The sequence below is a fragment of the Rhipicephalus sanguineus genome, chromosome 3, assembly GCF_013339695.2.
Source record: "Rhipicephalus sanguineus isolate Rsan-2018 chromosome 3, BIME_Rsan_1.4, whole genome shotgun sequence".
NCBI classification, from domain to species: Eukaryota; Metazoa; Arthropoda; class Arachnida; order Ixodida; family Ixodidae; genus Rhipicephalus; species Rhipicephalus sanguineus.
Window position 1 is genome coordinate 134,015,342 of NC_051178.1, and position 16,312 is coordinate 134,031,653.

The window sequence follows — 16,312 nt, forward strand, 5'->3', positions numbered from 1 at the left end:
CGGTACTTTAGCTGCTTACGCAATGTAGTTGAACAAACCAGTTTGATACCTCATTAGAGAAAACCTTCATGCAACAATCTTTCCACAGTAATGCACATTTCAAACTGTATCGCCATAGTCTATTTAGGTTTGCGGAAGGATCCAGTATTCACAGTTTTCATGACTAAAGTAGCGTGTCTTGTGCCATTAATGCAATACAATGTACTGGAGTCTTGATGGGAAAAACCCTTGTGCCATAAATTGTCTGTCGAAACTGAACACGAGAATCGCGTTGCTGTTAACAAGACTCCGTAAAGTGCCTAAAGTGCTTTTGAAGTTGATGTTCGAAGAATTTATATATATATATATATATATATATATATATATATATATAAAGGCTCTTTTTTTTATTTTGCATGCAAGGCCAATAGTTTATTCATAAGTGCACAAACTTTGCACTGGACACACATGCTATAAAAACAGTTTTTCCAGTTTTGTAAATGTGGCAAGATTTTCCAGCATAGTCTTCAAGTTGTAAGGCAATGCACTCGTGTCTTGTACAAAGCACTGTGCAGCAGACTACAGAAGGTTTAAACAAAATGGAATGAAGTTCTATTTCTTTGCTATTCAACTATTTGGCATTGAACTACGATGAAAAATCCATAGAAAATATCTGTTGTGCTTTTCTGATCCAGGACTTGTGCACTGGCAGAAAGAAAATATCTGAAAAATCTGCAAACAATTGAGTGCACTGTGCAAGCCCAGTTCGGCTTTGCCGGTGAAATTGATGATGCTTATATGTAGTTGAATATGATGACATTGGAAATAACCCAACTGAAATGAATGATTACAGAAAAGCTTTAATTTGGTTTTGTCAAAATTCGAAACCTCTAATGTAAAGATGGTGTGTGGTATTGGTCACACATTGAGTATCCTTAGTAGTCTCGGAAATCATTTATACCAATAAACAAAAATACAAACTGGTCTTGAAACTGGAGATTGATTCAGGTATGCTCCGAATCCCTGACTGGGGTACTTTTCATTGCAAGGTCATTCGGTGCTTGGGCACACAGTTTAAAATGGAATACTGTCCCAAGTCTGGGTCACAAATTTCTGAGCACCAAGATAGACCGCTTTTTCTTGGAGTACACTTTGAAGAGAACTGCACTGAAGAGGCCGTACACTGATAACCAGCTCAGCAATGGAGCCCACTCAATCCAGGTGCGCCGGTTTATGCTCTCTGCACGTGATAAACAATGGCATGCAAGTTATGTTGGCACTGTCCTTCAAAAATACAAGAATGCCATGAAGATGTGTGATAGAACACGTGCCAAATTAATGATGCAAGCACAATTTATGGAGTAATGGCTAGATTTCGTCCATGTAACATTTGGTTAGCAGCAGTAAAACTGGCAAGTATTGCTTGCCCTCGTGGAAAGAATCTTGTCATTTCATTTGTTTTAAATGCGTAAGCTTATCTATGCCGTCCCTCTGTCACATAAGACGAATTGCTGCAAAGAAATATATGTGTAAAACAAAACTTAGCAGAGCTGGATTTCGAACCTAGAGCTCCAACCCCTGAAGCTGGGTGTCTACCCACTGGACCAAGCACCCGCATTGTCGAAATGTGAAAATATCTTGGCCATATTATTGCTGTGTACTGGAAATATAAAAAAAAATTAAAATCGAAACAATTTATCTATGAAGGCTTTATTGAAATATTTGATGGTAGTGGAATATAAGTCCTCGCTAAGATAATATGTAAAACCAACATGTATAGTACGCAGCATAAAAATTCCAAATTTGCAAAAGTTTAATGCCAAACGTGTTGCAGTGATCGTGGAATGTACCTGCCTATGGCCCTTTCATACGACGATAGTGATTAGATAAAAGATACCATGGGAGTGCCGCCTGGCAATGTTTTAGAGGAAGGCCACGACTAAGTTCCCTACAAGAAAAGAACTCGTTGCTTGGACAATTCTCGAAGGAGGTTCCGTGTGCATATTTTTTTTTACACTGTGAACAAAAACTGCTGCTCTTGAAGTAGGAGAATGAATTGGTCCAAGGCAATGTCACTGAATGAAACTGTCTGGTGTAATTACATAAAACTCGAGCGATGCACTTTGTAAGATTATGTATGCTATCACTCTGGCCACACTGCATATGCTTGAGTGGCTTGGTCATGGCCACTACATTTCATTGCATTGCTTCTAAGAGTCATACTTGTGTACATGGTAGTCTATAAACTGACATATTTGAGCTTTCTCTGCCATAAAATTTAGCTGTAACATGACTGGCAAGTTCAGTCTGGCAACAATATGGACAATCTTTGTCCAAAGAGAGTGAGTCACCACAATGTATCTGCATAACACAATGTACACAAGAGTGTGAATCTGAACTACCTGATTGAGCAACATTTAGGGAAGAAAAGCGCCGGTGCAGGTGCGACATTTGTTGCCTTCAATACCTTTATGCCCAACATATGTATCAATTTGTCTTTCACTGCGCCTGCATGTTACTGTTCATTTTTTTTGTTTCTTTTTTTTTTTCAGAATGATACCGTGTGCTTAAGTGTCTCCACATTTTAATGTCTCCACTGTCTCCGAACTGTCTCTGCGCAAGGGCTCCTTTGTCTTAGTCTGCGACACTTCTGTCTCAGTATGCATGTAGGAAAAGGCAGAGTACAGAGTGGGGAAACTTAGGTGAATGTACAAACTTGTGATTAATACAGGTCTTGCAAGCCATTCTGCAATCCTCAGTTACACATCCGTGAAACCTGGGCTTTTCTCTCAGTATGTTTGACTTGCCCAGCTCTCGTCACTCAGTGGGCCTTTTGGAACAGCTGAAGGCCCTCCTTACCACCTATGTTACGTGCCACTGCATTTCATTTGGCTTGGCCTATCGGTTGACGTTTCTACACTTATAGCGGGCCAAAAGCACTCTGATATTTTAAAAATTTTACTTACAAATTTTCTACAGCACCTAAGAATTCCAGCTGGGGAGAGGGTAAATGAATAAAAGAAATAATAGTGCAGAAATAGACATGCTGCAGAACATAACTCAAAGATGCAAGTGCAAGTTCAATATAAAGTGCAATTTGACCAGCACACGTACATATTTCAATAGTGCAACAACAAAATGTACATTTGTCGGTACATTTTTCAGGTGTTGAGAAACAAGTTGATCATGTCTAAACGGGTCTGGCTACGAAGTTCAGGTGTTGAGAAACAAGTTGATCATGTCTAAACGGGTCTGGCTACGAAGAGCAGCCTCAGATATCTGCCCCTTTCAATGTTAGTCAAGCCGTTATGAACATAGTGCAAGACCGAGAAAAGTTTCAATTGGGAGCCGTTTGGTTACAGTACAATATTTCAAATTAATGCACTGCTTTGCACAAAGCCAAGAGTGGTGCGGGATACAACACCACACAATGCACAAAAGTCTGGTGCATGTCTTGACTAAATTTTTGCAGTTGTTCTTGGTAATGTGCAATAAACAGTGCTTATTTAAAGAGAGTGTAAGAGGGTAAGTCGGCTTCCCCGTCAAATTTTCTGGAGTGATCCAATACAAAAGCTTCGTTTTGGTTACTTGGGCTTCTTGGGCATATTGCTCGCATATGGCTAAACTGCATGATTCTCCAGTCTTTGTAAACTATCAATAATTGTCCTGGTGCGTGTATCAACTCACAGTAGCGTATTGCTAATGAGAACGTTGCACACGCTGCTGATAGGCTGATAGCTCTGCAGATTTGAGGTAGCTGCAAGGAGAGGCATCTTATTGAGGCTCTGATATATGTTCATTAAGGATCATTTTTATGCGACTGTAAAAAGAAAATTATCAGCAAGTATGAGGCTCATGTAGAGTCTTCAATTCAGCTACATGTTTGACAATGATGATTGCTTGTCTGATAATATTTCCGACCGCATAAGAATTATCCACACCTTCAAAAAGTGACATGACGGCATATGCCGACATTCAACTTTGGCTCTTAATCTGAGACCACACGGTAATGTTTTAGGTCGTCTTGCAATACTATTTCTCACAGTTGCCACTTTCTACTGTGTAAATCCAACGTATTTGTCGGCAAATAATGCAATGTTGGACGATATGTCTAACACAGCATCATTTATAAGAAATAAAAATGGCAAGGGGCCTAAGAGTAGCTTTTTCTTGCAGAACTTCAGAAATCACTTTTACATAAATATTTGACCTCTGAAGATCACACATTGTTCACATTTACTAAGGCAGTACTCAATAACTTTTCCTATTTTGCTTATAGCAAGATGCCTCAATTTATTTAATAACTCACGGTAAACTAAGATGATTGCTTTTTAGAAGCCAAGATGTGTTGTATCCATCACATACTCGTATCAGTTCTAGATGCTGAAATGGAACCAGCTGCCGTTTTTAGGCGGACCCAACGTTTCAGGATCCATTCAGTTCCTACCTCTGGGGTTGACTATATCAGTTGTAGAGCGGCATCGTTTGTTCTCTCTCCTCGGCTCCTCCTTTCCATTGCGTCACTAAGGCTGTGCACGTATACTATGGGTGCATCACCTAAGCTTAATGAGAGAAGAAACAATATGCCACTGAGGAATGGACTGAACTGTCCCAAAATGTCGGGTCCACCCCCAAAAACTGCAGTGGGAGCCATTTCAGCATCTAGAATTATTTCACGCAGCCAGACAAATCTCTGTCAAAATGCTTACATTTAAGATTCATATTAGTGCATTGCATTTATGAAGTCTTGCTGTTGTTCACTTATCAGAGGTGAGCAAGAAGCACTTTTGTGAAGCCACATTGGTGTTTAAAAACCAACTTACTGGGTTGCAAATGTTTAGAAACGCAACTGTACATGACATACTCGAATACCTTACACGAAATGAAGTAGAACAGAATACGCCTATACGTATCCTTTTCACACCTTTTGGCCAGGATGGCCTAATTTGCTTAGGCATCTGTCTATTTGCATCTTGCTACTCTATCAATTGCTAGCATTTCTTGCGAGGCTAAATCCACCTGCAGTTAAAAACATACATTCTCCCCCGCCTCTGGTTCATAGCTTGTACTCAATGTTAACTACCATAGCTGTTTATCGTACATTCTGCTTGCACAAATTGTGTTTTATGAAGTTTTAACTTTGTGATTCATGAAACTATAGGCATGCGTAGGGTTCTCCATTAGGAGAAGCAAAGCTGCTCCTCATCCCCCCCCATTGGTTGAGTCAGAAATAAAACAAGCTTCACAATAAATGCAAAAATGAAAATGAAGTGATATGACGTGCTTCTCACAATGGCCTGCTCTTTGTGCCCAGCTTTTCAGGGGTAAAAATGTGAGGCAAACCATTCTTGGAATGCAATATCAGGGGTCCTCTGTTGCCATTATCGTCAAAAACTTGCTTGACCATAACCGTGCTCTTTGAACAATGATGGGACAGGTCCAACTGTGCAAAGATATGGGGCTGACTTGGCGATCCTCTTCGATGATTAGGGAGAGCCCTGCCCTCCCTGCATATGCCTATGCAACATTTGTCAGCTGCGATCTCTTCTAAAACATATGAAATATTTTTACCTACAGGCATTAACAGCTAGGAGAGCTTTGCAAAGTTGACCAGAGTTGATAGACAGTGGATTGGTAGACAATTGTGAATAAACAATCAATTAAACCTGCAGGAAGTGCAGTTTTGCCAAGTTTTTTTTTGTGAAACAGTGCAAAATGCTCTTACCACAGTCTTCTGGTTCGTCAGTGCCATCACCACAGTGGTCAATTCCATCACAAAACAGGGCCTTGGAAATGCAAATCTTTGATTCCACGCATAGAAACATGTCATTCGGACTGCACCGACTTTCTGAAGCATGACAGAAGAGCCATTACACAGTGTAAGTTGACTTGGCAATAGGTGGCTATAAAATCCAGAGAAAGCATACGTGCACACACACACACTGTTCCAACTATTGTGCAGATCTTCTTCTTTGATGGACGTTCACACAAACAAAATTTAACACATGTTTGCAATTGCTGAGAAACTGCTTCTAATCTTCTAATTTTATTCAGTTATCTCTCTTATGAGTCACTCTTTAATTATTAAAATGTCAATGAAGTCTGCCAATTATAAGCAGCATAAAAGAGAGCCATTTTAAGCAAGGCACTGTGTAGATGCTTTCTTTCGTGCTTTTTTCTTCTTTTTTTAAAAGAAATTGGAAGAACATGGAGGATAGCATCGACTATACATTCACCAGAATTGTATGTAACCTATGCATGTAATTGATTATTTGTAGTCAGTTATATTTTTGGTATTGATGTAAATGATTATAAATGGATTGATTTTATTCAACTAATTTTGACTCAACGGTCATTGCAAATCAACCACTTTTTTATGTAATCAGTGACGCATAACCTGTTACTTCATTCGCAAGAAAAGCTGCAACAGCAGACACAAATTTTAGGATTAGTGTTTGGCGTGAACTACAACCGCCTGCCTCAAGTCATGGAACGTGGCAGCCTCGTGGGTGCGCACATTTTGATAGACAAGTCTTGGCACTCTGTGTACGTTTCCTCGTCACATGGGTTTTATTGTCAGCACTTCATTTGGCCACTCGCTATTCTTTCGTTTTTTTTATTGTGATTCCGTAGCTTCTGACCTTTTCCTACATGTATTCATCATCTGTGCCCCTGCGTTTGAGGCATTAATGAAAGTTCATTGCTTCATGGAAGGACATGGGGCAGAGACTACATACACGCAACCCTGACACTACATGAGCACACCTGCACGTTTTAACTGCACTTGTGTACTGCACCGTGGTGCAAACCATCATGGTGTGTTATGCAACTGCAACAACATTTTTGTCTATTTTTTAATTTTTTTACAACAGCCTCATGGATAGGTTGAGGTTTATCCATACTTGAAAAACTTATTCACTCGGCTTTTGGGCACGAGGTCCTTGGTACGATATGCGACCCTGCCAAACTATGGGATTTGTCTAAGTGTGAGCCATTCTTCTTGAGCCAGCATCACATCAAATACGGCCTTTGTGGTGTGAGTAGGTAAGGAAATGCTTGGCACATAAAATTGGAAATAAAGTATAACATAAAAGAAATTGCTTGCTTTTTATTAACTCATCAGTTACTTTAATGAAGCAGTAATTGCAATGTAACTATCAATTACATTTTCAGGTGAAGTACCTGTAATTGTACTCAGCTACTTTTTTTCTGTAATGCGTAAGAGTTTGACTCCACCACAGAGTTTCCTATTGTAGGAAACTAGATGGGCTCCATGAGTGAAAAGTGATGGTTTCAGCACATGGCTACCATCGGTTTTTGCACCACCACTGAGCGTTGGGGACAATAAGCTAGTGCAGTTTGGCAAATGACAAAAATTAGAGCCTTTAATTTGTGACACATTGATCACTGAACAATCTGCAGTCGCACAAAGAGCGGCGGAGGCCGTGCGGGCCAAGTGCCACGTTTCCATCACTGAACACTCTTCTTGGCTTTGTTTGCTTTAAATGATCAGGTTTAGCGTTTTCAATGCTCAGTGCAAGACAGTCAGACCATATATATATATGGGTCATTCCTTGCCAAATCGTCCAGCGTTTTTTCGACCATCACAAATAGGGCTGATAAAATTTGCACGTTTTTCTTGAAGTTCGAAACTCGTTCTGCTCGTTTATTTCTGTTGCCAAAAATTTTCCCGTCTATTTGTGAGAGTCTGTAGTTTTGCGCCGACTGAGCTAAAGGGCATCAAACAACAATTTTTTTCAAAGGACGTTTATGGGATGCACTCGATAAAATGGTATTTCTGGCAAGCTAATGAAGTGATGTAACTGTAGAAATAATGACTTATTTATGTATATCGATTCTTTGAGGGCTTTTCGCACGAGCAAATTTGAATAAAGTTGCAAAGTTTGATATTTTTTACAGGAACAAGGCAAACTCAAAGGGTAGAAATGAATTATGTACTGGTGGCCTGTTCGACATACTACAAAAGAAAAAATAATTTAGTCGCTGAAGGTGTAGCAGATCGTCTGAAAAAAAATTGCGAATTTCACTTTTTTTGAGATAAGCTCTGTATTCAGCATCAAAAAACTTGCCTTGGTGGTCGGACTAAAAATATGCACGATACTTCATTTGAAAGCTCTATGTATTAGCTGAACATTAGCAAAGTTACAAAAGGGTATTATTTTTTTAACTTGAGAAATATTTTTTTGAAACTTTGTATCTCCACCAGCTTTTCGCCGACGTAACTCAAGCGGCATGAAGAACTCACAACGGCAATCTTCGGTCCATGCCCACTGACCTGGGATGCAGACGTCAAACACGGTACTGTCTATAAAGCAATGGAAAAGGAAATGGGGTTGCTTTATAGACAGTACCATGTTTGACGTCTGCATCCCAGGTCAGTGGGCATCCAAAGTGTGGACGACCTCCAAGTCCAATATCCATGCATGCGGTGCGACGAAACACGGCCACACGGCGGGGTGATGCCGTTTAAAAGCGTGGCCGTGGGCCCTTTGCGCCATCTCGCGGGTGTTGTGTCAAGCCGCTGAAGAACTTCCAAGATGTGCGTGCCACCAACACTAAATGGTGTATATAAATAGCTTGCTGTTAGTATGTTAGAGGGTGTATGCATGGTGGCCGAGTGGCTAAACGCATCATGACACGGAGCGAGGGGTCGCAGGTTCCAATCCCCGGTCCCACTTGAACTGAAGATTTTTTATTATTTCTTTATTTGCATCTAATTTGAATTTTCACTCACGGACAACGCTGATTTTTCACTCACAACCAAAGACGCCGCCGACACCGACACCGGAATTTCTGTGAAACGAGCTCTTTAACGATGTCGCATTAATATGACCTAATTAACTTTTTGTCAACTGCAAAGATTTGTCATACTCAGTGTTGCTTTGCTTCGGATTATCAATTAATACGGTGTGAATCTGCAATCTGCTAGCCTCCTGGTTAGTTCGAATGGTGGAGTGGCTGCCCTAGGAAGGCTTTGGTTTGAGGTTTGATCTTTGGCTCAGGACAGGTATTCTTTCAGCTGCAAAGTCTTATTTTAGAGAAACCCATAAGCCTTGACTTTACAGCTTCGTGATGCATTTGAGTGTATGGCATTTTTTTTGTTCATGAGGCTTTGAAAATTGCAAATATAAGATGTAACAACAATGTCTCAAGGGACCATTTGTACCCACTTGCATGTGCATTGCCTCATGTGTGCCACTTATGCTTTATGAAGAGCATAAACCCAATACGTCTGTGGCCTCATTAGTTGTGCTTGTAAAGATTTGAGTGTTCCTTAAGAAAAGGTCGTATCGATACAGAGTCATATTCGTGCAAGTACATGATGAGAATTTAAAACGTTAGTCCAGTTTCAGCATGAATATCGCATGCACTAAGAAATACCAGTCTGATATGTTAAGCTGGTCAGTTTAATAACTAAGCATTTCAAACTTGAGTAGGAAAAGCATTTATACATGTGAAAAGCATGCCTGGTACATCAAGTTAATTCTTGCATCTCAGTCTTGACTGAGCCATGCTTGTATGTAACAAATCCAGTCGATTACATTTTCTGTTTGTATTTAACAGATTTTTAAAACGCTATAATGCGTGCTGTTACTTAATTACTTCTTAATTAATTAATTACACGTAATCATTTACAGTTACATGTAGTCAGCTACAGGGATGACAGAGTATAATAGGCAACACAAATTTCTGCAGTTGAATTTGATGGGAACTACAGAAGAATACCCAAGGTATTCACCAGCACTTCAGATGCTGGCTGACGAAGTGAATGAATTCTAATATGGCTCAACAGCGGTAGCCACTTCACCTTTGAGCCCTAGCAGGTGTAATTGGATAACTACTTTTTTGAATACGTCGTGCTTCCTGTGGGACTAAGACGCAAGCATTGAGGCAATGTAACCATAACCTTGTGAGCAACGTGTTCATATACGTTAAAACACCACCAATTTCCTCCAGCGCTCGCATCGAGCGAGTTCTCAGTGTCGCTGCGGATATTTTCAAAAAGGAGCAAGGGAAGATGACTGACGAAAATATTTAACAGCAATTCCTAGTGAACATATGCAAAATTGTGAGGCACTGCAGAGGATGCTGTGAAATACCCAGGACAGCTTAATTGTTCTATTTACTGGATTTGTACAACGTTGATAAAAGTTGTAACTTGTGAGGGAAAGTAGTGTAACAGTAATCATTTACTTTTCAGTAATTGGATAACTACTTTTTTGAAGCATACAGCAATAAGTAACAGTATAGTCAACATTACATTTTAATAACTTTTGAAATCAGTTACTTTCTTTTGTAATGTGTGCATGTCCGATCTGGGCATCATGGTAGCAGCTCTCTTCTTATTGCACAGAGTTATTGCATTATCATTTACCAATATGAAACAGAACCACTGGGTGCAAGTAACCATTGCATTACTATGTATTGCATATAGCTTGCATATTTACCAAAACATTGATCGTCACCTAAGTACAAATCACCTTGGCTTGAAAACTTTACCACCACTTTGTTCATTTGGAAAGTTGCAGCCTGCTTTAGAATATCCTATTTTGTTGCTTAGCCTATTAGCGTACTGCTAATGTGATTTTTATGGGCTCAAATCCTGGCCTCAGTGGCTGCATTTTTATGGGGATAGAACGCAAAAGCACTCGCATACCATGCATTGGTTAAGGAAACCCAGGTGGGCAATATTTGGAGCCCCTTACAAGGGTATTCCTCAAAATTATACCCTGATTTTGGCATGTAAAATCCTGGATTAAAAAAAATAAATAATAATTTACTATGTCCATTTTTACGAAGGTAAAGAAGTGCTGTCATGATCGTGTGGCTTGCTACATGCTTTCATGAGCACTGTAGGTGCTATGCTTTGAGAACAATAGATAACCTCACTTGCTCCTTGACATGTTGCATGTAGTGACTCTTCAGTAGCGAACACAATAGCTTACATCTAGCATTCTTTGCAATCTCACGCAAGAATCCATATGATGCTATTGAAATAGTTTTTTTGTAAACTTGCAGCGATCACTTAGACCATGTGTGACTGTCTCATTATATTGACCACTTAAATCAGAAGTGATCCTAGGTAAACCTGTAGCCAAATGCCTTCGATTGCATTCTTTTTATCTCTTTCTAGATGTATTTGATCAGAGCTGTTAAGAATTTATAAGATAACCTGCAATTGCACTGCAAGAAGAAATAAAAGCAAGCAGTTGTGTGCAATGTGTATTACCGAGCAGATTGCAGTTTTTTAAACAAGGAAAATGGCAAAGTCGTTTCACTATTCAGAGCAACATTTGTTCACAAAGCTAGAAATATTACTCCTGATGTCACTGGGAGCAGCCAATCAGGTTGGTTGCCTGCGTGACATCGCTCACCCTTTCAAGATCTCAAAGGCATCATCAGAACTGTTTCAATCTCTCTTTAATTACATCAGAACTTTAGCAAATGCAGATTACTTACAATGTAAACACTAAAGTTTACCATGCATAGTGGTAAATACATATTGTATAGTGGTAAATACATAGATATTGCCATACATAGATGCATAGATATGCATAGATACTGGCCTGAAATTCTTCCAAAAGCATTCTAAATAACCATTACAAATAATATTATCCGCATATATAAAAATATGCGAGTCATGTCCACGTTTGAAAGTTAAGTCGTCTAACAAGCAACAAGAAAATGACATTCCATGTTCAACGATTTCTCATCACTTCAACTATCACTCTTTTTCCAGACGTCTGTCTTATATGCATGCGCACTGTTGAAATTTGTTTTGTTATAGATAAGGTCAGGATTTCAAGACACTTACTGCTGACATAACCAGTGAACAATATGTTAAGGCCAGTGTAGTTTCCGCTTGGAGTTGACTTTGTGGTTGCCACTACCAGCGTGATTCTGTTCTCTCGCATGGCAACGAAGCGAGATCCAATGGCCCGGGATGTACACAGTGGAGCCAGCAAGACCCTTTCATTGTCAACGAGCTGTGAAGAGAGTAACATCAAATACGTAATGGTTCAATACCAGTGCCACAATAAAAATAAGCACATTCGTTTGTTGCAGTCATGTAATTTATTAATTCATTTTGCGGTTGCTCTTAGTGCACCTCATTAGAACACATTCCCTTATGTATTTCTCTTGCAAGGATTCGGTAAAATTGTGAGCATGTTCACTGTTGTGCATGGAGATCACATACATATTCGTGGGGACATATGGTACCTGGGGCTATTTTGTTCATTTTTTGACCAGATTTTAAATGCACAGATATATATGTATTTTCTTGTGCCAATTTTAAAAGTGCAATAATTTTTTCTGTGATTTAAATAGTTATTGAGATAATTAAATGTAACTTCACTGGAGCATGGCATTGCCAGGGCGGTGGGCAGCTTCCGGCTTTGAAGTTCCAGACGTACCCAGCACCTCCACCACTTTGGAAGGGGGTTTATTAGACGACGTCGGGTAGCAGGCAGAAAGCCGGCACGACAAGCAGTCAGACAGGCTCGGCACCAACAGCTCGCGATCGACACTCGCGCTTCGCACCAAGAGAGCGTGCCACTGACGAATGCCTTGCTCCTTCACCACTACAATTATGGTATTTGGTGAGACAATAGATAGAAATAAACTCAGCAGAAAGTTATGTTTAATGCATGAGTGGAAAGCTGAATGTATAAAGATTGAAATGCTGCAAGCAGTTTTCAAATCCAACAATAATTAGCAATTTAGCAGTACACTGAAATTTGGCGTTTCACAGAACAGCTAATAACGATCAAGAACAAAGGCACACTAAAAGATTATAGAAGAAGAACAGAAAGAACCTGCTTGCAGCGCTTCAAGCTTTACACATTTAGCTTCATATAAGAAAAAAAAACGTTACAGCTGTAGCTATCCTAGAGCTTGTGAAATTGTCGCACCAAACAAGCAGGGTGAGTAAAAGTTTGTGTTGAGAAAATGCAAGAAAACAGATAAAGCTCATTTTGAACTGCATGTAACGGAAGATATTGAAATATTTTTGTTAGATGAATAGCAGTAGCCACGAGGGATATAACCTGCATGCCTACTGCTGGAGCATGCATAATTCAGAAGCAGCATATGGCGTTAAAAAGCCAATTTTTTGTGCTTTTTCTCAATCGAAATATAGCTTGTCTTGGTGATGTAAATTGCTGTTTGGGCCGAAATATCAATCCAAGATGCAAGAAACTTGGCCAGCACTTGCAGCAATGCCTGTATGTTTCAAAAATACTATTTTCAGAAAATTGATTTTTTTTCTATGATTTTTCGTCTCTAAGATCAGTGTCCCCTATTAATACGACAGTAGACTATGACTAGTGTATGACCAGTCGAAAAAATACCTCAGTCCAGATATTTCTCCAAGCCTTACTTTGGAATGGGGACAGTGTGCTCATTTGAGCATGCATATGACCTCTTGTGGAAGTGAGCCAGCCACGCTTTCTGGAGGTACAGATCTTTGGAAGGGGCAAGAACAAAGTAGCTCACAAACTCTTGGAAACATTTTTATGAAAAAGGAAATGTAAGTAAACATTCTGCAAGAGATACGTGCGTAAGCTTGTTTGGTAGTGTTTGCTTTGTTAGTGTTAAGTGAGGCAACTGGAAATTCATGTTGCGCATGCATTATCATAAAGAAATTCTTTTCATATGCTTCATGTTTGCAAAAATAAACGAACATGAGTGCTCTGTCCTATCTTTATTCCCCTCTCTGTGATCATGTTTTGGTGCTAAATTTATTATTATTATTATTATTATTATTATTATTATTATTATTATTATTATTATTATTATTATTATCATTATTATTATTATTATTATTATTATTATTATTATTATTATTATTATTATTATTATTATTGTTATTGTTATTACATGATAACTGGATCAACAGCAAGTATTACTAGAGCTTTACAGTTTTCAAAGGTGCACCAGTGAGTGCAATTATGTCCCGCCTTTAGATGTTCAGACAGTGAGGAACGGCACTTACGTTTCTTCCTTGCCTAAGTACAGGTTTCTTTTCCTTCTCTTCGCTCCATGAAAATGACAAATAGCTTCACTGTACAGCGCTTTGAAATTCATTGTGAGCAATGCGTGCTTGCAGCGTTTGTTGCCACTGCGCACGCGTCGTACGCTATCCTCTGATGGTCCCCTGTTAAGTGACGGAAATAGTGGGCGCACGCAATGAACGCTATCTTTGCATACACTATTCTAAAACTGCCTACTGTCTTTTTTGTATGCAATAAATTCTTATAAATTTTCTCTCATTTATTCAAGTGGGCATGAGCATGAGAAACTAGCTCAAATTATTCGAACCTTTTGGGCGTCATGAACATTGTTGAGGAAACTGTGATATCGAATTAGTGAAAGCCTTTAGCTTTTTGATTTCATTCTCAAAAGATGGGCACTAGCACAGGAGGCGTTTGACAATCTCCTCAGCACTATGGTCATTGAACTCAGTGCTATTGGCCATTTTAATCTGACTTAAGCTCTGCACCGCTCTGGATCAGCTACACGGGAAAGCTTTTACCGTGAACAGGATCTTTGAACCGTGGTCCTGTCTATCACAGCTACGAAAAGGAGTAAAAATCTGCTGCTGCGATTTCTCAATGCTGCCAAACTGATTGACTGTCTGTCGCATTGAGCATGGAACTGTGACTTAGTCAGCAGCATTGACAGTGAACTTTCCCTCCCCTTCCCCAGTGTAGGGTAGCCAACCATGCACATTCGTTGGTAAACTCCATACTTTGCTTTTGTTCTCCTCGTCCTTGTTATATCATTCATAAGAGGCAGTATATAGTGTATAAAAATGTGCAGTTTAATCATAATAAGTGAAAATATTATTTCGTGGAATGTGTTTCACACGAATGAACGGAATGAAATTTTCTCTATTGTGAGCAAATTCTGTGTCATGACTCTTTAATCCTGACCTAACCTAAGCTAACCTAACCTATGGCAGTTAAATGTTACATAGTGTGCACAAGTACCTTCATGTAGTCAAGGCATCGTGTTGCATCCCAGCGCATATTGAGCATGCGCACAACGAAAAGCAAGCCATCTGCCCACGGTGCGCTAACAGTGAGAGAGCAGCTAGAGTCTCCGGGGTATGGAGGGTATCTGCTCAAGGTCAGCTCAACTGCCGAATTTGCACTGCTATCAGTCAGCTCCAGCGAATGTTGTCCACCTTGACACTGGTCCAGCAGGCGGACTGCAGAGGGGCAAAGGGAGAAGTAAGTGAAAGTTAATGCCTTAACTGCTAAGCAAAGCTGCAAAGGAAATCTACATCTATTTCTCAGAAAGAAACCTTTCCAGCTGACAAAAGATTTGTCCTGCTTTAGGATTCAAACCTGGGACGAAGGCAGACCTGCCATGGTGATCTAGTGGTTATGGTGCTCAACTGCATGCTGACCCAAAAGACGTGGGATCGAATCCCGGCCGCAGTGGCCACATTTTCAATGGAGGCAAGAATGCTAGAGGCCCGTGTACTTAGATTCACGTACATGTTAAAGAACCCCGGGTGGTCAAAGTTCCCAGAGCCCCCCACAATGGCACCCCTCTTATAATTATATTGTGGTTTGGCATGCGATGTTTACAGCACCAAAGAAGACATCGAACACTTGCTGTGCCACTGCCCTTGTTTTGCCTCGGAGAGACAAGTACTGTCCAACGCACTGCGGCGACTGGATGATCGGCGAATTTCCGTGCAGGTGCTACTACAGCACCGTCCACATCTCTCGACGGCCCACAAGGCAGTGAAAGCACTCTTGTGTTTTTTGAGGACGGGCTTATGCGAACACCTCTGACTTGTGGTGCAATCCCGCACGCTGTAGTGAATGCACTGCATATCTTCTCTCTCTCTTTTTTCTCTTCCCTCCTCTCTATTTCTCGTCTTTCTATTTCCCTTCCCCGATGCCCCAGTGTAGGGTAGCCAACCGGAAGTGTTTCTGGTTAACCTCCCTACCTTCTCCTTTTTCTGTTTCCTTCCTTCCTTTTTTTTGGCATGTAAAATCTCAACAATTATTATTATATGGGACCAAGGCATTTTCATGGTAGTTGCACTACCATCCGAGCTCACCAGGATTCTAGCAGGCTGCAGTGCAAGTGAGAAATAAACAAGAACTTGCAGTGCAGACACTGAATTCTGAACCAGGGTGAATTTTTCATCAACTACACGGCTTTCTGAGAAATCTGTACGGGTTTCCTTTGCAGCTTGATGCTACAAACGGGTGGATAAGAACTTTTGCCTTTATATAAACCTTCCTCCACATTGTGGGCTGCCACAGAACTGATTTGCCATCCCAGCTGT

The 16,312-nt window shown here is 40.2% G+C and overlaps 1 protein-coding gene across 1 annotated transcript; it reads right to left on the bottom strand.

Annotated features, from left to right (window-relative positions):
- Positions 1–746: 746 nt before the first annotated feature.
- LOC119385870 (uncharacterized) lies at positions 747–15,377 on the bottom strand. Its single transcript, XM_037653238.2, has 5 exons — positions 15,371–15,377; positions 14,994–15,214; positions 11,816–11,987; positions 5,705–5,827; positions 747–1,219 (listed from the first exon to the last, which is right to left on the bottom strand). The coding sequence occupies exons 1-5, from the start codon at positions 15,375–15,377 to the stop codon at positions 1,083–1,085; spliced, it is 660 nt and encodes a 219-aa protein (XP_037509166.1). The 3' UTR covers positions 747–1,082.
- Between the last annotated feature and the right edge of the window lie 935 nt (positions 15,378–16,312).